The 26,834-nt window shown below is 46.9% G+C and overlaps 1 protein-coding gene across 5 annotated transcripts in view; it reads left to right on the top strand.

The window, feature by feature from the left end:
* The window catches only part of prrc2b (proline-rich coiled-coil 2B), a 44,115-nt gene that overhangs the window by 15,218 nt on the left and 2,063 nt on the right, over positions 1–26,834 (top strand). For 2 of the 5 annotated variants that reach the window (XM_079606529.1, XM_079606526.1), the window contains exons 10-28: positions 358–445; positions 1,516–1,669; positions 2,276–2,603; positions 3,335–3,492; positions 4,578–4,779; positions 6,502–7,106; positions 8,612–10,119; positions 11,200–11,378; positions 11,876–11,991; positions 12,623–12,764; positions 12,848–12,924; positions 14,678–14,959; positions 15,871–15,972; positions 17,575–17,758; positions 19,166–19,260; positions 19,577–19,701; positions 19,871–20,111; positions 20,870–21,034; positions 21,586–21,665. In XM_079606529.1, coding sequence (XP_079462655.1) covers positions 358–445; positions 1,516–1,669; positions 2,276–2,603; positions 3,335–3,492; positions 4,578–4,779; positions 6,502–7,106; positions 8,612–10,119; positions 11,200–11,378; positions 11,876–11,991; positions 12,623–12,764; positions 12,848–12,924; positions 14,678–14,959; positions 15,871–15,972; positions 17,575–17,758; positions 19,166–19,260; positions 19,577–19,701; positions 19,871–20,111; positions 20,870–21,034; positions 21,586–21,665 — 4,831 coding nt within the window. Of the gene's footprint in view, positions 1–357; positions 446–1,515; positions 1,670–2,272; positions 2,604–3,334; positions 3,493–4,577; positions 4,780–6,501; positions 7,107–8,611; positions 10,120–11,199; positions 11,379–11,875; positions 11,992–12,622; positions 12,765–12,847; positions 12,925–14,677; positions 14,960–15,870; positions 15,973–17,574; positions 17,759–19,165; positions 19,261–19,576; positions 19,702–19,870; positions 20,112–20,869; positions 21,035–21,585; positions 21,666–26,834 lie in introns of all 5 variants that reach the window. The other 3 variants (XM_079606527.1, XM_079606525.1, XM_079606528.1) reach the window with 2 other exon arrangements.

Below are 26,834 nucleotides of genomic sequence, written 5' to 3'. Positions count from 1 at the left end.
AATAAAATAAAAAGCATTAAGAATGTAATATTTTGTTAATCTGTTAATATATTGCTGTTAAATTGAATACGTTTCATAATTTCAATTAATTACACATGCTGTTTGATTAATAAAATTTAATTTAACCATCCAGAAAATTAAAAAAATGGAATCCAAAAGGAAAAGCAGAATTAACGCGCTCATTAAACTGTATCTTGTAAAGCTTATCCTTAAGTTTGTCTGCATTAACGGTTTAGGATTCTTGTTTAGTACATAATGTTCATAAAATTGGTCTAGAAAAAAGTATAGTTTAGGAGCCGGTGTCGAAGTCACGGTATCAGTGTTCAGATTCCCTCATCATGACTGTCTGTCCTTCAGGTCTCCATGAGGAAGTGGATTATAGCGAGAAGCTCAAGTTCAGTGATGATGAGGAAGATCGCTCCCCGTGTGTGAAGAACAAGATCTGGTGAGTTTGCATTTGTGATGTTGTCTTGTTGACCCGAGTTTTATAACGAAATTCAGTCTATAAATGTGTGACAGATGAACCGATCATCTCTTCCTCTTTGCAGAACAACTTCCTGAAATCAGTCATGTCTCATGTAATCCATCAATCAGTGTTTCAACCGTCAATAAAACGGCTTGAGAACAATGTCACGTTTACCTCAGAAAAGACATTCGGTGATCATAAACTCGATGCAGCGGCTGCGTTTACATGCACAACTCTGGTTTCAGTCCTACTGAATTTATTCCGTCATTACGCCATTGCTACGCCATTTCTTCGTCATTACGCCTTTGCTACGCCATTACGCCAATTCTACGCCATTGCTACGTCATTACGCCATTGCTACGCCATTTCTTCGTCATTACGCCATTGCTACGCCATTACGCCAATTCTACGCCATTGCTACGTCATTACGCCATTGCTACGTCATTACGCCATTGCTACGCCAATTCTACGTCATTACCCCATTGCTACGTCATTATGCCATTTCTACGCCATTACGCCATTGCTATGTCATTACGGCATTACGCCATTGCTACGGCATTACGCCATTGCTACGTCATTACGCCATTGCTACGTCATTACGCCATTGCTACGTCATTAGGCCATTGCTACGTCATTAGGCCATTGCTACGTCATTAGGCCATTGCTACGTCATTAGGCCATTGCTACGTCATTAGGCCATTGCTACGTCATTAGGCCATTTCTACGCCAATTCTACGTCATTACGCCATTGCTACGTCATTACGGCAATTCTACATCCTCGCCCATGCGCAGTCCTTTCAGTTTTGGTTCTCGATCCGATCAAGTGTTCACATGTTCCCTCACTCGGATTAGAAAAGGAATAAACCGACCCTTTCCATCCGATCGAGATGTCACTCAGATCGAGGCGTTTACATGAAGGCTTTTCAGTGCGACTGAGCCGCCGAACCCATTACTAACGGATGATTGGGTTGCATGCAAGCGTAGCCAGTGTCAGTGGGCCAGCGGCTGTAGCTGGGACTGAAGCCGGTTCTGGCTCTTGTGTGTTGCAGGGACGACTGGGACCACCATCATGATCCGCACTCCTCTCAGAGCTCTGGTGACGTGGCGTTCCCTCACGACCCCGAGGAGGACCCGTACTCCCGCCAGCCGGAGACGCTATCCTCCAGGAAGAGCAACGGGAGGCTCTCCTCTGCGGAGGCTCAGGTGACACTCAAGCCCTTTTCTTCAGTCAAGCTTTCTTCTCTTTTTGCTTTGATGATGAACATTTTCTCTCTGTGCTTTAGGGACGTGCACGAATATTGAATATTCAATCTGTATTTATTATTCAAAAAATTAATTTTACTACGTTGCTTTGCTGGCCGTAAAATGAGTCCCTGATGAATCCCAAACACTACCTCGCAGTTATGATTAAATGCACTGGGTGGCGCTTTGGAGCGTGTTAACAAGTTGTTTGTATTTTATCACATAATTTCGTCGCGAAGTTTAGAATTTCTTGCGTTAGATAAATGATATTACAAAATGGAATCAAATTAATTAATGAAACGGAGTAATCATAATATCACCACATTGTTGTCATTTAGTATGCGTGGTTCTATGAATATGCAAATGAGTCCCGCCTCCACTCACTCACTCACTCAGAGATCCACTGGTGGACGATCACACGTTGATCTGATTGGTCAAGGTAGTGTGTGACGTCAGAAACACCAGCGATTTCAAACCGTGTTTTTGAGACTGTCTTTGGTTCACTGCAGTTTTACTCAGCAATGCTGTCCACTTATGAACTTACACATGGTGTGTGTGTTACAGCAGATTAAGAACGGTGTGAACGGCGAGTCCGCGGAGGAGCAGGAGGAACCGCAGAGGCCGGCTCCTCGAGGGAAGTTCGTGTCCGCCGATCTCTCTGCCGTGGAGCGAGCGCGCAGACGCCGGGAAGAAGAGGAGAGGAGAGCGCGTGAGGAGAGACTGGCAGCCTGTGCCGAGAAACTCAAGAAACTGGATGAGAAGTTCGGCAAAACTGAGAAGCTGTCCCGCCCTGCAGAAGCGCTGAGAGAAGCCGACAGCAAAGAGATGCTGACGCAGTCGCCAGGTCGGAGGTCATCCAAACCCCAGCAGGAGGGCTGGCAGTACGCCACTAAAGGTACACTAGATCATTACAGTGTGAGACGATGTGCTGCTAAACCGACAGCCAATCGCGTGCCTCGTATTCACTCGCGGAGACACGACTTGTTGTATATAAACAGTCGTTTCGCCGTCTGTAGGGGAAAAATGTCAAATGGTGACACAAAACACAACAATTTATTCTTACTTTTTGGCAGAGTTTAAGCTCTGTTCTTATCCAATAATATCACTGCAGTCAAATCAATATTATTACTGAATATTAAGTGTCTTCTAAATGACAGCTATGCAACCGGCAACTGCCCGGTTGCAAAAATGTTTTTTTTACTTAGTATTTGTGTCTTGTTTCCAGTCCAAATATCAAAAAAATCTTAAATAAACATGCATTTACTAAAGTTAGTAAAATGCCATACTATTTTATATCTTGTTTTCTGGGGAAATAAATACAAATTGAGTTTTTGCTTAAAGAAAATCTAAATAATCTTGTTTCTGTTTGAATTAACCTTATTTTTCTTTCCCCATTGGCAGATTATTTAGATTTTCTTTAAGCAAAAAATCACTTCATTTTGATTTATTTCCCCAGAAAACAAGACATGATATCGTATGACATTTCACTACTTTAGTAAATGCATCTTTATTTAAGAATTGTTTGATATTTGGACTGGAAACAAGACACAAATACTAAGAAAACACTTTTTTTGCATTGTTAAGAGTGTGTTTTATGCTTTAAACACTTCATCTCATTGAAAACAGAAGTGTTGGATACACCAGCCGAGTCCTCCAGTCAGGATTACAAAGATGAAGGTTGTAATTACCACAACGAAGACGATGGTCCTGAGTCCACTTCTCCTCTCCCAGATTACGGCCGGCACCAGAAACCCGTTCCGCCCCGGTTCCAGAAGCAGCACCAGGTGAGCGCTACTCGTAATCTTGTGTGGAGGAAGAGTTACAGGAGTTCACTGCAGAATTACAATGTCCTGATCATTCACTCTCCCGCACGTCATCATGTTCGTGTGTTTCTTTCTTCAGTGGAAGAGAAATGCAGGTTTGTGAGGAACACACTCCAGATGTTCTCCATATAGTGTCTTCAATGGTCCAGCGGGTCGAAGGTCCAGATGTGAGTCTCAGCTTCAGTCTCTCACGATCCAGCCGAGGAATAAGAGTCTCATCTAGACACACCAGCCGACATCTTATATAGAAATAAACATATATACTTTTAAACCACACATGCTCATCTTGCACTCGCTGTGATGCGCCACACATTACGTCATCAGGTTGAAAGGTCAAGCGTGACGTCGGCGGAAGAACAGACCCAGTGTTTATAAAGCAAACGTGCGAAGACTGAGTCAAACGACATTTACTACAAAAAAAAAAAAATTAAAGGTAAAACAACGATGTTGGAGGAGAAAATGAGATGGAGTTTTTCGCTCTTCTCTACATTTCTGACCCGGAACACGCGTGACCTTTCAACCTGATGACGTGATGTGTGGCGCATCACAGCGAGTGCAAGACCAGCATTAGTGGTTTAAAAGTATATAAATGTTTATTTCTATATAAAATGGCCGCTGGTTTGTCTAGATGAGACTCTTATTCCTCGGCTGGATCGTGAGAGACTTTGAAGCTGAAACTCACATCTGGACCTTCGACCCGCTGGACCATTGAAGACACTATATGGAGAACATCTGGAGTGTGTTCCTCACAAACCTGCAGTTCTGTTCCACTGAAGAACGAAACACACGAACATGATGACGTGCGGGCGAGTAAACTATCAGAATTTTAATTCTGAAGTGAACTCCTCCTTTATTCCACTTAAGGACTTTAGTAAGATTATGCCTGAAAAGTTTTTGGATTTTTTAATCCTATGTTAATTGTAAAGAGAATTTTTATAATGACTTGTCATGTTTGGTTTTATTGCATTTATGATATTTTAATATTTGCCATGAAAATCGCCTTAGATGTTGACATGGCATTAAATAAATAAATAAATCCCATCCAGGACCCGGTGTACAAGATGGCCCCGTGGCAGCAGGCGGGTCACGCCACGCAGTCGAGCTCGGCTCACACACACACACAGAGAGGCTTTTACCCGCCTCACGTGCTGGGCTTCGACCCGCGCTGGATGATGATGCCTCCCTACATGGACCCGCGCATGGCACAGGGATGCTCCCCGGTGGACTTCTACGCTCCTCACTCCGCCGGTAAACAGAAGCGGTGTTTGCATGGATGTTACAGTGATATGATCAAACCTAAGAAGCAGAAATGGCATTGTTAGGCACGGAGTGGAGCGGTTAGCGCTACGTTCAGTGTTTCTCACAGGTTCGGGTTTAAAGTCTGTGTAGAGAGAACGGTGTCGTCTTGGCGGTCTCTAATCTAATAACTAATGATCGTTGCGACGGAAGTGAATCAATCAAAACTAACTTTAGCTGGAAAATAACATTATTCAAGAACCGCTATAATGCCAAATCAATCTGTTACTTTACATTATACGTTATCTCTGTAAAGCCGCTTTGAAACAATCTACATTGTTAAAAGCGCTATATAAATGAAGATGACTTGGCCGTTCTAAATTTTCTTTAAAACACGGCTTTTTGTTTTTATAAAACGGTTACTCCATAAAAATATTAATCGTGATGTTAGTTTTATTCATAAAATAAACACTAGCAACAAAAAATATAACGTATAACACATTTATTCCTCACAAACAGCAGTTGCGCAGTAACACTAATGCAATGCGGTCACTAGGGATGGGAATTGATAAGGATTAAACGATTCCGATTCCATTATCGATATTGCTTATCGATCCGATTCCTTATCGATTCTCTTATCGATTCTCATTGGGTGAGGGAATAAGAACAAATTTGTTTGTTTGTATTAACTCGCTTTAATATCTGATCAGAAGACACAGCACAGAGCACATGTACACAAATTATGTTTAGCAACCTCAGAACAAACCTAAAAGTAGGTGAGCTACTTCTCAAAGGAAAGTCCAGGGACCTATAGCCGCAGTGTTTCTCAACCAGTATGCCATGGCACGCTAGTGTGTGCCTTGAAAGATTATCAAGAAGAGTGCCTTAGTGCCTTCGCATTTATTGGTCCAGACAAAAAAAACAAAAAAAATGTATGTGCCATAAAAACGAAAAACACAGACTGAAAACAGTCAAGGAAGAGCTTGTGCCTTTTGGAATATTAACAGTGCTCATTTGGATTCAACCTGAAACAAAACGTGTGTGCGCTAGTGAGTGAGCGAGAGTGTGTGAGCGAGAGTGTGTGCGCTAGTGAGTGAGCGAGAGTGTGTGCGCGTGTGTGTGAGTGAGCGCGAGAGAGTGCGTGTGTGAGCGCGAGAGAGTGTGTATGTGCGCTTATGAGTGAGCGAGAGAGCGTGTAAGCGCTAGTGAGTGACTGTATATGTGCGCGCGTGTGTGTGAGTGAACGTGTGAGTTTGTGTGAGTGAGTGAGCGCGAGTGTGTGTGTGTGCAGTGTGTGCGAGTGAATGTGTGTGAGACGGCACGCGATGGCTGGTCGGAAAGCAACATGGCGTCCCGTTAAATGCCTCATTATACTTCTGCGTTGAACTTCTGCCTCTGCCATGTTTGCCGCGTTCTGAATCAAAACAATGCAGCGCGTGTGTGACGTCATGACACATTTGCAACGAGCGGAACCGATACGCTGAATCGATACGCAGGCATGCTAACGGTTCCAAGGAATCGATTCACTGGGCACCGGTTCTGAAGAAGAATCAGTTCTCGGTTTCCATCCCTAGCGGTCACAGGTGTGTGTGCGTGTTTGAGTAATTTACAACGGCTTAGAATGCGTCAAGAATCAGAGTCAATGACCGGAACTATCCGTTATATAACATGCCTTTTCTTCAGAACATGCTCTTTATATTGTGATGATGATATTTAACTTGTTTTATTTGAAAGGTCTGGTGAAACCCGTCATCCAGCAAGATCACCTGAACAGCCCCGGTTCCACCTCTGACGAAGGCTGCCATCCCAGCATGCATCAGGAGAGGAGGGCACCATCCACTGAGCCCTATCAAGTGTGGAACCAAGACAGCTACTCGTCAGCGCGCAGTTTCACGCCGCCCTACCAGAGACCGCACGAGAACGACGACAGGAGCGACCGGTCCTGCTCCCGACACGACTCCTATGAAGACCGAGGGCACGACCGCACGGAAAGTCCAGCGGAGGAACTGAACAATCCAGGTGGACCCCATGAAGGGCCTTTAATTCTTAGCAGAACCCATCCTGGAGAACCCGAACACAGAGACGTGTCCTCCGTGAGACTCCAGAAAGAGCCCGCAGAGTCCCGTGACGAGGCCTTCGACACCAAGGAGAAGAGCTACGACTCTGATTTCTGGAGGAAAGACGCTAGTGTGAGGAAAGATGGCGGCTGTCAGGCCCAGTGGTCCGATCACGGTTCCAGCAGCAGCAGCAGCATTAGCATTAGCCAGCCGTCGGAGTCCAGCGGGAGAACGCTTAGGAGGACCGGACCTATCAAGAAACCTGTGCTGAAGCCGCTGAAGGTTTGGTTCAATTCACTTCACATTTATGTCCACATTACAGTTTAGAGTGATCTGGGTAACACTTTATTTTACAGTCTCCTTGTTACATATGTTACATGCACTTACCACAGTAATAACGAACCCTAATTCCTACCCTAACCCTAGAGTATGTACTGAGTAATATTAATCAACTACATGTACTTACTGTAGGGTTTGGTTGAGGGTTAGTTGCATGTAATTATGCATCATTTACTGTTATTACTATGGTAAGTACATGTAACATATGTAACAAGGACACTGTAAAATAGTGTTACCTATTATCAGAGGTAACTGTCTAATGGTGCGTTCACACCGGACGCGAATAGCGCGTCAGGCGCGAGTGATTTCAATGTTAAGTCAATGCAAAGACGCGTTATGCACGGAAAAAATTCCTGCGCCGCGAATGAGGCGTAGAGTGCGGCGCGGTCAAGTTCGCGCGAATTGAGCGTCTGGCGCGTTAAACGCGTATGATTTTATGTAGTGCTTTCTGTGCATTCACGCGTTTGACGTGAATTCGCGTCTGCCGCCTGTGTTGAAAAATCTGAACTTCTGCGTCAATTCGCGCCGCGTTAACCAATCAGGAGCCTGCTTGCTGCTGTCACGTGGTGAAGTGACGTGATAAACGGGGACAGGCCCGCTTTTCAGATTATAATGTCATTTTAAATGTTTGGCCTCAATAAATAATTCTGTAATGACTAAATGCCCGCGTGAAAGAAGGAATGACACTGTTCAGATGTGAACTATGAATGTGACACTGAACACTTGCAGTCGTCGGCTACATTTCTGAATGAGATGAAGAAAAACTCACATAATTAAAGAAGTCGTTTGACCGACGTTATAACGAGTCATTACTGTATTTTAACTTGTATTTTTCATATAATATAACCGAAGCTATAGATTGTGAATTTAAACAGTTCTGGTTTACCAGCGGCAGACGTCAGGAGGACTAGCCGAGGTGCGGCGGCTCCAGCGGGTTACGTGAGCGCTGAGCGCCGCTGATCGTCTGGATCTCACAATGCCGAAACGTCAGATCAAATGTTTTAAATAGGCGCTATCTTTATAAACAAACCACAGATTTGAACTTTAAACAACTACATTCTCGACTGAACAACTCTTAAAACTACATTTCGTGACACAATAACAATAACAGTAGTATTTTTTTAATTTCCCGTCTAGCACTGGCCCCTCCCACAAGAAGCGTATTTCGCCTCGGACGCGTGTCAATTTCGCTCCAAACGCTTGCTTTTTACGCCCGTCCATTTCGCTTTGGGCGCGCGAATGCATTCAAAATGTTCAAGCGTCAAACTAGATGCGGCAGGCGCGAATTTGACGCGCTATTCGCGTCCGGTGTGAACGCACAGTGAGTTATGCATTTCAGAAATGTACATATACAAAATCAAAATGTATTACTTGAAACAATGTAGTAATTTAATGCAGGAACAATGAGCTCACTGAAGTAATGAATACATGTTTGTTCACCAATAAAGGTTGAGGACAAGGAGAACGAGAAACCCAAATCTGAGCCCGAGGAGAAGCCCGTCCCGTACAGACTAGAGAAGGAAGTGGTCACTAACGTCTACGACCTGAAAAAAGACGCCCCGCTTGTGTCTAACAGGCACTCGGCTCCGCCGCCCGCATCTTCTCCTGAGGAAAAACAATCGGATGCTTCGAAGTTAGAGAAAACTAGCAATCTGCATGAAGAGTTACACAAGGAGAGCTGCTGGGATACCGTTAAGCCTCAGTCTGTGGACTCTTCTGATAGCAGAGATGCTCCACGCCGCAACAACTGGATCTTCATCGACGAAGAGCAGGCGTTCGCCGGGGCGAGAGGAACTGGTCGTGGACGTGGCCGCGGGTTTCGAGAGTTCAGCTCTCGCGGCGGCACTCGTGGCGGACGAGGCGACGCAAACCGAGGCGGCTATAATAATAATACGACAGGAGCGCAGAGACCAGCACGTGGACGTGGCTCTCGAGATTTTAGAAGCGAAGATCTTCAACGAGGAAAACCCCGTCGACGCAACGTTAGCGAGACGCACAGCGAAGCCTCGGAGTACGAAGAGCTTCCCAAACGTCCACGGCAGAAGGTCGCCGAGAACGGAGAGGCTTCGTATGCGCCACCCGGAGAGGTTAAAAGAGCCGATCGCGAGTCGTGGAGATCCAACAAGGTGTACACCGACGAGCAAAGCGGAAACGCTGACAAGACGAAGTCAACGCGAGTGTTTGGGAGGTCGTTACCGCCTCGACTCAACGCGGGATACAACCGCGGGTTCGTCTCGAGGGATATTTCAACATGGAGAGGAAGAGGAACTCAGTTTGGAGGCGGAGCCGCGCAGGAGAACGGATACAACTTTGGCACGGACTCCTATTCGAAACGCTCGTCTGAACGCGACCCGCTAAAGTACCCGCCTAAATTCACAAGTTCTTTTGTAGAGAATGGCGTCGAGGATAGAGAGGGAGGCTACTATATTGATAAAGATAACCCCGATAACCGGCCAATGAGGCGCCGGCGCCCACCTCGCCAAGATAAACCGCCACGGTTCCGCCGACTACGCCAAGAACGTGAAGGAGGAGGGCAATGGAACGGCGAAGAATATGTAAACGGAGACTTTGCTAATCAGTGGCCGGGGCGACCCAAGGAAGAGCACTGGCCCAATCACTATTCCGGAGGACGCCCGCAAGAGATCACGGGTCAGGGTCAAGCCGAGGACTGGGAAACCGGCTCGGAGAACAGTGATTTCAGCGACTGGAGGGAGAAACGTGGCCCACATGGCGACTCGCTCGCTGACGCGGGTCACGGGGAACCCGGCTCTGAGAAGAGAGAGCTCTCCAAGCGGAGCTTTTCCAGCCAGAGACCGGTCGTCGAGAGACAGAACCGGAAGAGTGAAGTGTGTGTAATGGAAAACAAGATGACGCGCTCCACAGACACGCAGTCCGGTGCCGGTTCCTCCGGTAGAAACGAGAGCTGGCAGAACGGTGTTGCTTGCAGCAGCAAACGGTACGTTTCTTTAGAACACATGCTTTGTGAGATATAACTTCTGCTGTGTTCGGGAAGTCCCCATGTAGTATATTTGTGTCCCTTAAAACTCATCTTTGATCAACGAAATGACATATTTAAATGTATTTTCTTTGAAAAATATCTTTAAAATCGCTCGACATGTAACTCGACTCCCTTCCTTCATTTAGTATGCGCGGTTCTATGAATATGCAAATGAGCCCCGCCTCCACTCACTCACTCAGAGATCCACTGGTGGACGATCACACGTTGATCTGATTGGTCAAGGTAGTGTGTGACGTCAGAAACACCAGCGATTTCAAACCGTGTTTTTGAGACTGTCTTTGGTTCACTGCAGTTTTAAGCAGAAAATATGAATTTTCGACTTATGAATTTACACATGGCTTGTCTTAAAGCAGATTAAAAACACCACATAGACACATAAACTACATTAAAAGCTGGATTTACACCACAGGGGGACTTCAGTAATGCATTACAATATTGCGTTACTCCCTAAAGAAATTGCTTTAAGTTACTTGCATTATTTTCCATGAAAGGTAACCGTTACATTAATTTTGATTTATTAGTCGACGAGAAGAGGCTTAATGGACCAAATTTGCCTCAATGATATAGTATGTCTATAGAAAGCTTGAAATATGTACTTTTAAATAAACCAATTCAAAAACCAATATTCTCAGATTATTCAGTAAATTAATCAAATATTGTGTAAATTTAAAGTAATGCATTACGCGTTACATCAAAACCGTAATCTTAATTATGTAATTCACGTAAATTGTAAAGCGTTATTTTACTCGTTACATCAGAGAAGTAATCTGCTTACGTAATTCATGTTACATAAAGTAATCTATGTAACAAGAAACATGAATTATGTAAGATTACTTTTTATGTAACAAAACATCACCAGTAACATGAATTACTTAATCAGTTACTTGTTACATAAAAAGCAATCTTACGTAATTCATGATACTTACTAAAATAATAATCTGATAAGGTAACTCACTGTAAAGCGTTAGCCCCAACACTGATGATGAAATCCACACTATGTCTGTCTCTTCACCGCAGAGGTCCAGAAGAATCGGTCCCCGGCCTGAGCTCGGCGTCGGTGTACAGTGTGGAGCAGAACGACGACACCAGCGCCGCTGAAGCCACGGGGAAGATCTTGGAGAAGGACATGAAACCCAGGAACATGAAGGGGGACATGACAGAACAACTGTCCCAATATGACCTGAACACTTACTCAAGTAAGCCACACATTCTTTTTTAATGATAGAAGTGCTTTTCCAATACAGAAGAATTGACCGACAAATCATTGAGACGGAATAAAACTGGAGACTATTTAGCCAATGTGCTAATGTTCAATAACATCAGTGTAGTTAGTAGTGTGTTGAAACTGGTGGTTATGGAAAGGGGCGGGACATTTCCCGAACACGCTCAAAGCGATTGACCAATCACAACACACTGCTCCAGTCGACCAATCAGAGCACAGTGTGGAATATTAGTGTTATTATACAGCAGGAATAGGAACACGTAGTGTTATAGAGACGGCAGAGGGATATTAGGCTGCTGTCACTTTAAGAGCCGCACAGATCTAATATACTGATACACATGAAGACAGCATTCGAGTCGTCTCGCGCTTGAATGGTTTAAAGTCATATCGAAATGCTCGCAAAGGAATCTATAATATATCGGTTTTCGATTCCCAACCCTAATTGGAGCTGTCATTTGTGTTTCTTCTCAGTTGAAAGTGATTCAGGAGCATCTGTACCAAGTCCAGAGGTTTACCAGGACGCTCTGTCCAAAAAACAGCGCCGCCCGCAGGACGAAGATCGCAGGAGGAAAGATCAGGGTCCTCCGGTGAGTAATCGAGAGTGCATCTTAAAGATGATCACCGCTTAGTTATTTAAAGGTGCTGGATGTTACTTTTCTTACTCTACTAAAGCATCAAAATATAATGTTTGCAGATATTTAGGAAACATGTAAAGTTCACACACTCGTTTCTCTGATAAAATACTTCTACAGCCAGTTATTTTCCTTATTATTTTACACATTCCGTTTTGTCAGCCAGTTTTTGTTTTGGTCTGCGTGACTCCACCCACTGCCAGTTCAGCCAATAGTATTTCGACACCCCGGGATGCAATTTGGCGGAACACAGCGTATTATAGATGCGGCCTAAAAAGCCTCTATCCATCTAAAAATCTCTATGAACGAAACGATATTAAAATGTGGATAAATCAACTCCTCAACGTACGCAAGTACGTAAGTCTCCTCGGCAAGAAATTGCACTCGTTCTGTGGTGTGTCCTCAAATTGGCAACCCGCGTGAGCGTCGAGTCTGAGGCGGAGAAACCCCGATCTCTGGTGTTTTGAGTTTGGATTGCAGTAACCATTTTCGACCACTAGCTGTCATTCTTACAGACTGCACCTTTAAAACTGCATGAAGTTTCACTTGACTGGATATTGAAGGTAATTTGTTTGTGCACTTACAGGGTTCGGTGAAAAACAGAACAATTGCTTCGAAGATGCCTCCCCGTTTCGCTAAGAAGCAGGGCAGCATGTCCATTGAGCAACCCGAAGACACACTCTCCGCCAACAACTTGGGAACTGAGATCTGGGAGACCAACAGCACGGGTAAAGCAGAGATGAATATAGTGTGACTGTAATAAAGTCGCTGACTAGCTCATATGATTCTGACTTTGTTTTTCCTCCCGAAGCTCTGACTGTCCAGTCGTCAGGTGGAGATGCGTGGACGAAACAGGTTTCCTACACGGGAAGCGAACCCAATTCAGAGGTGCAGGTCTCTCTACTTTATGAAAATCTCGTGGTAGTTTTGTAGGCCTGGGTTGTTGTTGATATTGAAGCCCAAGAATCGTTTTCAGTTTTCACTAAACATTATTTCTAGCTCCTGCCATCCAATAATCGCAATTAACTTTGTTTTTTGATGCTTTTGAGATAAAAAGAAAATCTCAGCTTTAGAATTCAAGCAATAAGTGTGGTTTTGTGGGTCTTTAATGTGATCGCTGAAGTGCCTCAGTTGAATAGATTAAATGGCTGGGAATCGAATATAAAACAAATTATACTGATACCATGACTTTCGATATCGGTTCCTGAAAAATATTTTTTTCTTGACCAATTTTATGAACGGATAAGGTTATAGCAGAGTCTGTAACATTAATGTGAAGAGGGGGAAAAAACAAGAAAGCTAAACTATTAATGCAACCAAATTTAAGGATTAGCACTCTTTGTAAGATACATAGAAGAAAAAAAACGTAATCCAGAAAAGTTCAAACGAAAAAAAAAACAGAACTCGCATTAAACAGTTAGAATTTTTGTGTTTGTTTTAATAATAATTGTATTATTATTAGTAGTAGTAATAGTACAAGAGTTGCCGTGTAGACCTTCTTCTGTAAGCTGATGATAGTTCCTCTCAAATTAAATGTTGTCAAACATGTTGTCAGCACTTGATTTCGCTATTTTTAATACTCCATGGGTCGGTGCCTAAAAAAGTATTCAATATCGATCATCAAGGATAGTTTACAGCTTAGATATTTTCCTTTTAAGATTGACATTGTTTTGGATATAATCGAGATTGGAATAGAATCAATGGTTTGTGAATCGACAACAAACGAGGAAATTTGTCAATGCCCAGCCCGACATTTTTGCGTACAGCATCCCTCATTCGCTGATCCGATCCCGAGACTAACGCCCCACTGTCCCGATCCCGAGACTAACGCCCCACTGTCCCGATCCCGAGGCTAACGCCCCACTGTCCCGATCCCGAGGCTAACGCCCCACTGTCCCGATCCCGAGGCTAACGCCCCGCTGTCCCGATCCCGAGGCTAACGCCCCACTGTCCCGATCTGTCCCGATCCCGAGGCTAACGCCCCACTGTCCCAATCTGTCCCGATCCCGAGGCTAACGCCCCGCTGTCCCGATCCCGAGGCTAACGCCCCGCTGTCCCGATCCCGAGACTAACGCCCCACTGTCCCGATCCCGAGGCTAACGCCCCGCTGTCCCGATCTGTCCCGATCCCGAGGCTAACGCCCCACTGTCCCGATCCCGAGGCTAACGCCCCACTGTCCCAATCTGTCCCGATCCCGAGGCTAGCGCCCCGCTGTCCCGATCCCGAGGCAAACGCCCCGCTGTCCCGATCCCGAGGCTAGCGCCCCCCCTGTCCCGATCCCAAAGCTAGCGCCCCCCTGTCCCGATCCCGAGACTAACGCCCCACTGTCCCAATCTGTCCCGATCCCGAGGCTAACGCCCCGCTGTCCCAATCTGTCCCGATCCCGAGGCTAACGCCCCGCTGTCCCGATCCCGAGGCTAACGCCCCGCTGTCCCGATCCCGAGGCTAGCGCCCCCCTGTCCCGATCCCGAGACTAACGCACCACTGTCCCGATCCCGAGGCTAGCGCCCCGCTGTCCCGATCCCGAGGCTAGCGCCCCCCCTGTCCCGATCCCGAGACTAACGCACCACTGTCCCGATCACGAGACTAACGCCCCACTGTCCCGATCACGAGACTAACGCCCCGCTGTCCTGTCCTCCAGGACTCAGACGCCGGGCCCGAGCAGAGCAAAGAACACAAACCCGGGCCCATCGGCAACGAGCGCTCGCTGAAGAACCGCAAGGGCTCAGAGGGCCTGGAGCGCCTCGAGGGACCCATAACCCCCGTCAACGGAGTGGACCTTCACGTGGATGGTGTTCTCCCAGTGCCACCCATCGAGTTCGGCGTCAGCGCCAAGGATTCGGACTTCAGCCTCCCTCCCGGATCCACACCGGTTCCTGTGTCCAACCCCGTCACCAAGCTTCAGGACGCGCTCGCTGGCAATGTGCGTACATGAGCTCCTAGTAGGGCTGTGCGATGTATATCGTCTGCGATAATATCGTAACTGTTGTTTTAAAGGGGTCATCGGATGCAAAATTCACTTTTATACAGTGTTTGCAGTGTGTGGACACAACCACCATACAATGAAAACAATCCATTCACAGTTTTTATTTTATTTTTATCTTCAAAAAGTATAAACACTCTCTAATAAGCAAGCCGTTTGGATTCTCTGAGCAATATCATGTCATAATCATAGCTCCTTATTATTTAAAGAGACATGCACCGAAACGGGTCGCTGTGAACAGCTGTTTTTGAGGTTAAAAGGGTGTGTTACACAACCAATGAGGAATTTAAACCAAAGTATGTTACAAACTTTACGTGAAGACCCTAAAGAATCACACCAACCTGTGGAGAATGTGCATCCGACGACCCCTTTAACGATGTGCGATTTGTAGGGGTTTAAAAATCCCCCTCATGTAACGATTCGATACATATCACGATACTCAACTCACGATACGGTATTATTTTGATACTCAACGACATATGGGAAAAGGTTACCAAGGTGACTTGGTGCTGGAAACCCAATCGACCCAGACAATAGTGACGCTAGAATAAAAATATAATTCTGAAGCTGAAAACAGAATTATTTTATTAGACGAATATCCTTGCACTCTAATAATGTAGGCCACTTTTTACTGGTAACAAGACATTTAGCATTATCAGGACCCACAAATATTCCCCCATTGCAGTCCTAAAGCAAAACATTGTCTAATTATCGTTAAAGATAAAATCCCGATATATTTTCTCTATTGCAGTGTCTCTATCGCACACCCCTAGCTCCTAACGCAGCGTCTGCCTGGTTGGCCTTGTGTAAAGAAGCGTTGAGCGTTTATACTGTCACTGTTGTGTCCACAGACGGGCCTGACTCAAGCCATCCCGATGCTCCGGAGAGATCATCTTCAGCCGGGAATAAACCTCAACCCCATCAGCTTCCCGAGCGCAGACCTCACGCTCAAGGTAACGCGGACCGAATATGAATGAATGAATCAATACGGCATTTATATCCCACTTTTATATGAACTACTGTACACCCAAAGCGCTTTATCTCCTCTATCTCCACTGCCAATCCCTCACATGGGGATTCACGATTAATCGCTATTTACATGTGATCTCTCTTAAAGCGAGTTGCTTATCGTGATTTTGAGATTGCAAATGCTGAGATTATCAGTTATGTGCAGCTCGTCAGTGATGATCGGCTCAGTAAACGCGGCTCACTCTGAAAGCTCTGAGTTTGAGTCTCTTATAACGTGCATTTGAGAAAGCAACACGTGTCAAACATGAGAAGCATTTATGAACCTCGTCTAACAAAACACAACATTTAATAACATGCTTTTACTCAACTCACTTGGTGCGGACCGTTGAGGTGTGTGTGTGTGTGATGCCCTCTGGTGTTCAGAGAGATGTGGTGTGTGTGTGTGACGCCCTCTGGTGTTCAGAGAGATGTGTGTGTGACGCCCTCTGGTGTTCAGAGAGATATGTGGTGTGTGTGTGTGTGTGTGTGTGACGCCCTCTGGTGTTCAGAGAGATATGTGGTGTGTGTGTGTGTTACGCCCTCTGGTGTTCAGAGAGATATGTGGTGTGTGTGTGTGTGTGTGTGTGTGACGCCCTCTGGTGTTCAGAGAGATATGTGGTGTGTGTGTGTGTGTGTGACGCCCTCTGGTGTTCAGAGAGATATGTGGTGTGTGTGTGTGTGACGCCCTCTGGTGTTCAGAGAGATATGTGGTGTGTGTGTTTGAGACGCCCTCTGGTGTTCAGAGAGATATGTGGTGTGTGTGTGTGTGACGCCCTCTGGTGTTCAGAGAGATATGTGGTGTGTGTGTGTGACGCCCTCTGGTGTTCAGAGAGATATGTGGTGTGTGTGTGTGACGCCCTCTGGTGTTCAGAGAGATATGTGGTGTGTGTGTGTGACGCCCTCTGGTGTTCAGAGAGATATGTGGTGTGTGTGTGTGTGACGCCCTCTGGTGTTCAGAGAGATATGTGGTGTGTGTGTGACGCCCTCTGGTGTTCAGAGAGATATGTGGTGTGTGTGTGACGCCCTCTGGTGTTCAGAGAGATATGTGGTGTGTGTGTGTGTGTGACGCCCTCTGGTGTTCAGAGAGATATGTGGTGTGTGTGTGTGTGTGTGACGCCCTCTGGTGTTCAGAGAGATATGTGGTGTGTGTGTGTGTGTGTGACGCCCTCTGGTGTTCAGAGAGATATGTGGTGTGTGTGTGTGACGCCCTCTGGTGTTCAGAGAGATATGTGGTGTGTGTGTGTGACGCCCTCTGGTGTTCAGAGAGATATGTGGTGTGTGTGTGTGACGCCCTCTGGTGTTCAGAGAGATATGTGGTGTGTGTGTGTGTGACGCCCTCTGGTGTTCAGATGGAGCATTTACTACGATCAGCCTTTGCACTGACAAACTGCACATAAAATAATCGCAGCCTTTGCCAATTGTGATTAATCGTGCAGCGCTTCCGAATACTGGTGTTTATTTGTATGATATGCGTTCCGTACGTCGTCCTCCCGAATGCTCGTGCCCGTCCCTGACATGCTCCTCACCAGCGTCTCTGTGGCCCTCAGATGGAGTCGGCTCGCAAGGCGTGGGAGAACTCCCAGGCTCTCCCGGAGCAGGGCTCCCCGGGGTCGGGGTCGGGAGCTCAGCCGGCCTGCAGCGTGGGCTCCTCCGTCAGCTACAGCTCCTTCGGTGGCGTGTCCATGCCGCCCATGCCCGTGGCGTCTGTGGCGCCGTCTGTCTCCATGCAAGGTAGAGTTCATTACGCTAACGAAATCTAGGAGGGAAAATATTTGTTGACGACCTTTTCTTCCTTGACTAAGACAAGATAACGAGACGACACCAACGTCATTAAACGATAACTGTGACTATATCAACATGCAATGTCGTTGACTGAAAAAGGCGAGTCTAAAATGTAAAAAGCATTAAAATCTCTTTGTTTTTGTGTTACGACTGTTTTTAACAAGCCGCTAGTTTTCGTGCCCGCGGTTGCCAGATTTCAAGAATTTAAATCCCCCGATCAGAGCTTTTCTGTTAAAAGAACACGCCCAATGTTTCTACCCAATGTTTTAGTTACTCATCTAGTACGGTAAATACATCTTGATTTAAGAAGGTTTGGATATTTGGACTGGAAACTGCAAAAAATGCTTTTCTTATTTTGTATTTTTGTCTTGTTTCCAGTCTAAATATCCAAACCGTGTTAAATCAAGATGCATTTACTAGATGAGTAAAATAAATTATGTCTTGTCTTCTGGGGTTATAAAATCTAAATTGAGTTTTTGCTTAAAACAAGCAAAATTATCTGCCAATGGGGTAAGAATGGAAATTAAATTCTTTATTTCCCCATAAAACAAGACATAATATCTTATGGTATTTTACTAGTAAATGCATCTTGATTTAAGAATGTTTAGATATTTAGACTGGAAACAAGCATTTTTTGCAGTGTAAATACTGGGAGTGGGAATCTTTTCTCAGGATTCAAAATCAATTCTTGGGGTCACGATTCAATTCTAAATCGATTTTGATTCAAATTTCAATTCGATATATGCATCGATATATGCTGCTAAAATTCAAAGATTTGGTTGATTTGAAGATCTTGATTTGCATGTGGAAAGCTAAGCAGAGAGTTCTGCCTATGGTTTTACTAAATGTATTCACTCTTGTATCAGAGGAAGATGGCCATAGAAGGCAATACCATTTTAAAACTCTTTTCGCACGTACTACACATAAACAAGTGTTTGTCTGTTTTATGTGCACAAATAAGCGACAGGTACTATAAGATTTTCTTCTTCCTGTTCTTTTTTTTTTTTGTTCGTTCATGCACGTTATGAATGATTAAACATTTGTTTGTGACTTATGCAATAAATACATAAATAAATTTAAAATCTGATCAAATCCATGCATATATCAAATTTAAATTTGTTTCAAAATCGAGAATCAATCAAAATCTGCTTTGAAATATCAAAAGACTGAATGAAAACAGGGCAAGGTTGACTAAATATGATAAAAACTAGAAAGAACATTTGAGACGGGACTAAGACTAAATGTAAAAATAGCTGACAAAACTAACACTAATGCAAGGTGTTCGTCTCTCAGACTGTGTCACGTGCAGCTCTAAATACCGTTGTGTGTGTGTGTGTGTGTGTGTGTGTGTTACAGGCAGTCACATCCCTCCTCTGTATCTGGATGGTCATGTGTTCCCCAGTCAGCCTCGGCTCGTGCCGCCCTTGACCCAGCAGCCGAGCTACCAGCAGGTTCGTGTTGGCACCGCAGACATCAGGCCAATACAGTTACACTAAAACCCCTTCTCACTGAAAGTAATCTGATTGTGTAATTCATGTTACTTGTAATGTTACCTGTTATTTAACTAAGATTAGAAGTAATATGAATTACGTGAGCAGATTACTTTGTTACATAGTCTAAACTATCAGTCAGGTGACAGGAGGACTGTAGTAGATTGTTACACCGCAATGATTTTGCTCATGTTAATCATTTAGAGGCCTTCGATATGCATCAAATATGATACGGTAGTCTTTATATGGTTGATTAATGGTGTGTGTGTGTGTGTAGGCCACCGCTCAGCAGATCCCCATCTCTCTGCACACGTCTCTGCAGGCTCAGGCTCAGCTGGGTCTACGAGGAGCTCTGCCCGTCTCTCAGTCCCAGGAGATGTTCAGCTCCATGCCTCCCTTCAGGTAGCACACTCGCCACAGCAGCCACCGCTCTCTTCCTCACTTTCCCTTAGGGCTGGGAACCCAGAATCACAATTCTATTCAGATTTACAGAATAGATTCTGAACTTCAACGCCTCTGATTGGCCGTCGTGTTCATGGGTTCCAATCATGATCTGTTGAATCTGTTGCAGGTCTCAGGTGTACATGCACCCGAACCTGTCTCAGCCCAGTCCCATGGTGCTCTCTGGCGGAGCGCAGCTCAAAGGCCCGTACTCCGCCTTCCCCGGCATGCAGCCGTCAGACATGGTGAAGCAGCCGTCAGGGTCCCACTACCAGCCCATGAGCGGCAGCCAGCAGCTCGTGTACGACGGCAACATGAACCAGCCGGGGGGGATGAGCACCTCTCAGCTCATGGACTCTCAGCTCATACAGGCAAGAGCCCTGCAGCGCACGCACACACACACACACACACACACACACGAACCAGCCGGGGGGGATGAGCACCTCTCAGCTCATACAGGCAAGAGCCCTGCAGCGCACGCGCACACACACACACACACACACTCACATACACTCACATACACACACACTCACATACACACACACACACACACACACACACACACACACACACACACTCACACACACTCACACACTCTCACACACACCACACATGAACCAGCCGGGGGGGATGAGCACCTCTCAGCTCATACACATACACAGCAAAATATGACCATTGACCACAAAACCAGTCACATGGTCAATTTTTTGATATTGAGATGTATGCATCATCTTAAAGCTGGATAAATAATCTCTCCATTGATGTGTGGTGTGTTAGGATAGGACAATATTTGGTCGAGATACAACTATTGAAAATCTGGAATCTGAGGAGCAAAAAAATGTAAACATTGAGAAAATCTCCTTTAAAGTTGTGCATTTATGTTCACGATTGTGCTGCATTCACTCACAAAAATACATGTTTTATATATTTACGGTAGGACATTTACTAAATATCTTCATGGAACATGATCTTAATATCCTCATGATTTTTGGCATAAAAGAAAAATGGACTATGAAAAAAAACAACTTGCTCTTGGTTTTGTGATCCAGGGTCACACATGTCCATAAGGTCGCACCAGGGTTAAGGTCTAATGACTTTGGTGTGTGTGTGTGTGTGTGTGTGTGTTCAGGTGACGATGCCCATGCCCGGCTCTCAGCTGCGCTACGGCTCGGCCCAGCAGCACCTCATCCTGCCCCAGTCCATCCAGCTCCAGCAGAACCAGAACCTGTCCGTGGGAGCGCCCCGCCGCATGATGCCTCCCGGGTCTCAGCCGCCCATCATGAGCAGCCGAGAGGTGAGCCGGGGCTGCTGGGAAACATCAGGGTTCTTCAGAATGCATGTACTAGAGCTGCACGATTAATCACTATTTACATGTGATCTCTCTTAAAGCGAGTTGCTTATCGTGATTTTGAGATCGCAAATGCTGAGATTATCAGTTATGTGCAGCTCGTCAGTGATGATCGGCTCAGTAAACGCGGCTCGCTCTGAAAGATCTGAGTTTGAGTCTCTTATAACGTGCTTTTGAAAAAGCAACACGCGTCAAACATGAAGCATTTATGAACCTCGTCTAACAAAACACAACATTTAATAACATGCTTTTACTCAACTGTGTGTGTGTGTGTGTGTGTGTGTATGTGTTGAGCTCCTTTGCCAAATCGCGTGCGGTTTCATTGATTAATCGCGCAGCGCTAACGTGTGCTAGAGTATGTGAGACGGACTGGAATGTGCGGGTTGGATTCTTTACAGTAGATGAAGCTTTAACGCATGTAAACATCCCTCAGTGTTCGATGTCGTCCTGTGTTATTTACACTCCTGTCTGATTAATAAATCATGTTTGTTCTGCAGCCTTCCCAGATGGACATGAAAGGATTTCAGTTTTCTGATAAGCCCAATCACTCACCGGGAATACCCAGCGGCTCCTACAGGTGAACACTACACACACACACACACTCCTCCTGCAGTGCTGCACACACTCCTCCTGCAGTGCTGCACACACTCCTCCTGCAGTGCTGCACACACTCCTCCTGCAGTGCTGCACACACTCCTCCTGCAGTGCTGCACACACTCCTCCTGCAGTGCTGCACACACTCCTCCTGCAGTGCTGCACACACTCCTCCTGCAGTGCTGCACACACTCCTCCTGCAGTGCTGCACACACTCCTCCTGCAGTGCTGCACACACTCCTCCTGCAGTGCTGCACACACTCCTCCTGCAGTGCTGCACACACTCCTCCTGCAGCGCTGCACACACTCCTCCTGCAGTGCTGCACACACTCCTCCTGCAGTGCTGCACACACTCCTCCTGCAGTGCTGCACACACTCCTCCTGCAGTGCTGCACACACTCCTCCCGCAGCGCTGCACACACTCCTCCTGCAGTGCTGCACACACTCCTCCTGCAGTGCTGCACACACTCCTCCTGCAGTGCTGCACACACTCCTCCTGCAGTGCTGCACACACTCCTCCTGCAGTGCTGCACACACTCCTCCTGCAGTGCTGCACACACTCCTCCTGCAGTGCTGCACACACTCCTCCTGCAGTGCTGCACACACTCCTCCTGCAGTGCTGCACACACTCCTCCTGCAGTGCTGCACACACTCCTCCTGCAGTGCTGCACACACTCCTCCTGCAGTGCTGCACACACTCCTCCTGCAGTGCTGCACACACTCCTCCTGCAGTGCTGCACACACTCCTCCTGCAGCGCTGCACACACTCCTCCTGCAGTGCTGCACACACTCCTCCTGCAGTGCTGCACACACTCCTCCTGCAGTGCTGCACACACTCCTCCTGCAGTGCTGCACACACTCCTCCCGCAGCGCTGCACACACTCCTCCTGCAGTGCTGCACACACTCCTCCTGCAGTGCTGCACACACTCCTCCTGCAGTGCTGCACACACTCCTCCTGCAGTGCTGCACACACTCCTCCTGCAGTGCTGCACACACTCCTCCTGCAGTGCTGCACACACTCCTCCTGCAGTGCTGCACACACTCCTCCTGCAGTGCTGCACACACTCCTCCTGCAGTGCTGCACACACTCCTCCTGCAGTGCTGCACACACTCCTCCTGCAGTGCTGCACACACTCCTCCTGCAGTGCTGCACACACTCCTCCTGCAGTGCTGCACACACTCCTCCTGCAGCGCTGCACACACTCCTCCTGCAGTGCTGCACACACTCCTCCCGCAGCGCTGCACACACTCCTCCTGCAGTGCTGCACACACTCCTCCTGCAGTGCTGCACACACTCCTCCTGCAGTGCTGCACACACTCCTCCTGCAGTGCTGCACACACTCCTCCTGCAGTGCTGCACACACCCCTCCTGCAGTGCTGCACACACTCCTCCTGCAGTGCTGCACACACTCCTCCCGCAGTGCTGCACACACTCCTCCTGCAGTGCTGCACACACTCCTCCTGCAGTGCTGCACACACTCCTCCTGCAGTGCTGCACACACTCCTCCCGCAGTGCTGCACACACTCCTCCTGCAGTGCTGCACACACCCCTCCTGCAGTGCTGCACACACTCCTCCTGCAGTGCTGCACACACTCCTCCTGCAGTGCTACACACACTCCTCCTGCAGTGCTGCACACACTCCTCCTGCAGTGCTGCACACACTCCTCCTGCAGTGCTGCACACACTCCTCCTGCAGTGCTGCACACACTCCTCCTGCAGCGCTGCACACACTCCTCCTGCAGTGCTGCACACACTCCTCCTGCAGCGCTGCACACACTCCTCCTGCAGCGCTGCACACACTCCTCCTGCAGCGCTGCACACACTCCTCCTGCAGCGCTGCACACACTCCTCCTGCAGTGCTGCACACACTCCTCCTGCAGCGCTGCACACACTCCTCCTGCAGCGCTGCACACACTCCTCCTGCAGCGCTGCACACACTCCTCCTGCAGCGCTGCACACACTCCTCCTGCAGTGCTGCACACACTCCTCCTGCAGTGCTGCACACACTCCTCCTGCAGCGCTGCACACACTCCTCCTGCAGCGCTGCACACACTCCTCCTGCAGTGCTGCACACACTCCTCCTGCAGTGCTGCACACACTCCTCCTGCAGTGCTGCACACACTCCTCCTGCAGCGCTGCACACACTCCTCCTGCAGCGCTGCACACACTCCTCCTGCAGTGCTGCACACACTCCTCCTGCAGTGCTGCACACACTCCTCCTGCAGTGCTGCACACACTCCTCCTGCAGTGCTGCACACACTCCTCCTGCAGTGCTGCACACACTCCTCCTGCAGTGCTGCACACACTCCTCCTGCAGCGCTGCACACACTCCTCCTGCAGCGCTGCACACACTCCTCCTGCAGCGCTGCACACACTCCTCCTGCAGCGCTGCACACACTCCTCCTGCAGCGCTGCACACACTCCTCCTGCAGCGCTGCACACACTCCTCCTGCAGCGCTGCACACACTCCTCCTGCAGGGCTGCACACACTCCTCCTGCAGGGCTGCACACACTCCTCCTGCAGGGCTGCACACACTCCTCCTGCAGTGCTGCACACACTCCTCCTGCAGTGCTGCACACACTCCTCCTGCAGTGCTGCACACACTCCTCCTGCAGTGCTGCACACACTCCTCCTGCAGTGCTGCACACACTCCTCCTGCAGTGCTGCACACACTCCTCCTGCAGTGCTGCACACACTCCTCCTGCAGTGCTGCACACACTCCTCCTGCAGTGCTGCACACACTCCTCCTGCAGTGCTGCACACACTCCTCCTGCAGTGCTGCACACACTCCTCCTGCAGTGCTGCACACACTCCTCCTGCAGTGCTGCACACACTCCTCCTGCAGTGCTGCACACACTCCTCCTGCAGTGCTGCACACACTCCTCCTGCAGTGCTGCACACACTCCTCCTGCAGTGCTGCACACACTCCTCCTGCAGTGCTGCACACACTCCTCCTGCAGTGCTGCACACACTCCTCCTGCAGTGCTGCACACACTCCTCCTGCAGTGCTGCACACACTCCTCCTGCAGTGCTGCACACACTCCTCCTGCAGTGCTGCACACACTCCTCCTGCAGTGCTGCACACACTCCTCCTGCAGTGCTGCACACATGAGAAATGTAGTGCTGCACACTCCTTCTGCAGTGCTGCACACATGCACACATGAGAAAACTGTGTACTTCTGCAGTACACAGTGTGGCTTTAAAAGTGCTTAAACCTGTTCTGTACACCCAGAGTTCAGTCGTTTACACCAAAATTGGCTCAAATCGTCTTCAGACCATGGTGGCTAAACTCATTTTGATTAAAATCCCCCTCTATCAATCATTTTATCTCTTAAAACTCATGTTTTATCACCAAAATTACATATTAAAATGTTTTTTCCTTAGAAATGATTTAAAATATCTTGAATGTAACTCGACACCCTTGCCTCATTTAGTATGTGTGGTTCTATGAATATGCAAATGAGCCCCGCCTCCACTCACTCAGAGATCCACTGGTTGACGATCACACGTTGATCTGATTGGTCAAGGTAGTGTGTGACGTCAGAAACCCCAGCGATTTCAAACCGTGTTTTTGAGACTGTCTTTGGTTCACTGCAGTTTTAAGCAGAAAATACTCAGCAATGCTGTCCACTTATGAACTTACACATGGTGTGTGTTACAGCAGATTAATAACTCCACATACACACATAAACTACATTACAAGCTGGATTTACACCACAGGGGGACTTAAGTTGCTGTAGCGTCACTTCGATCAAAAATAGCAGATATGGCTGTCTTTCATACGGACACTCGATGATAGTTTAGGGGTTTCACTCGCGTATTTGAATGCGCTTGTCACTTCTGAAACTTTACAGTGTGTGTGTGGCCTAATAGACACACTTTAAAGGGGTCATGACATGAGAAACCAAATTTGCCTTGATCTTTTGGTATATAAGAGGTCTTTGTACCATTAAAATGTCCTGCAAGTTTCATAGCTTAAGACGTCCTCCCCATTATAAACGAATAATTTATTTAATCAAGCTCTAAATACAGCTCGTTCTGGATCCATGGTAAGAAGTGACGTCACGGTACGAACTGACGTACCAGCGTTTGCATATGACCGCCTCCAGCAGAAGACAACTACGCTTTAAGCGCAAGACAACTACGCTCATTTCGTATCACTGTCGCCTCACAAGTGTTCAGTCGCCGGACAGCGAGTGGGTCTGTGTACAGGGAAATGACGATGCCGCAGATGTGCTGTTCCTGCTGTGGACAAACAACATCTTTGAATACGCAGCGAAAGATCCAGACGTCAGGGGAAAATGGATGCACTTTATTTTTAGTGTTAAAGTTGTGTTAGTTTAAGCGTTTGTTCTGTACATTTGAAGGATGACTGTTTTGAGAACAAATCCCAAAATGATGCTGGCTTTGCCAGAAAACTGTTGCTCAAAGATGAGTCCGTGCCGACTATTCTGGGCTCGACGACGACGCAAACTGTAATTAATGTGTTTAAAACTTTAAACTACTTTTTAAATACGCCGAATCCGCAAATGTTCTGTCTGGGGGCGTTAACAATTGATGCATAGGCACTGACGTTAGCCAATCATAACAGTGGGCGTTAACACTGAACTCTTAAAGGGGAAACACCCCCAAAACAGACTGTGTGAATCAGAGGATGAGATCAGGGTGGGAAAGGTCATAAATCACTACATTTTAAAAGTTTTTTTGTAAAAAAAACTATAGTAATACTATAATTGCACCTAAGGGAACAATAATAATAATAATAAAAAAAACCCATGTCATGACCCCTTTAAGAACTGGAATAAATCAAATCTAAATTAAAACTACAGTAGTGAACATTTGAAGTGGATCAAAGTTCATCCAAGTTGTCGGTATTGTTCAAAATTCATGTATAACTTCATGAAAGGTTTTGATCCACTTCAAGTGTGTGTGTGCGTGCGTGTGTGCGTGCATGCGTCAGACAACTGATCAGTGGAAAAATGTCCATTAAAGTTGCCAAATTAAAGTCATTCATTTTGTTCCGCTGTTTTATTGTTAATAAAAAAACGCGATCACCCGTTTCTAAATGTTTATTGTAATGTTAGCTGTCCCTCTAGTGGACAGAACGTGTAACAACAACCAAATGCTATAGTGGCATTGACGATCCATA

Source organism: Phoxinus phoxinus (assembly GCF_949152265.1).
Source record: "Phoxinus phoxinus genome assembly, chromosome: 3".
Lineage (NCBI taxonomy): Eukaryota > Metazoa > Chordata > Actinopteri > Cypriniformes > Leuciscidae > Phoxinus > Phoxinus phoxinus.
Note: the sequence above shows the minus strand (reverse complement) of the source record. Positions and strands in the feature narration are given on the sequence as shown.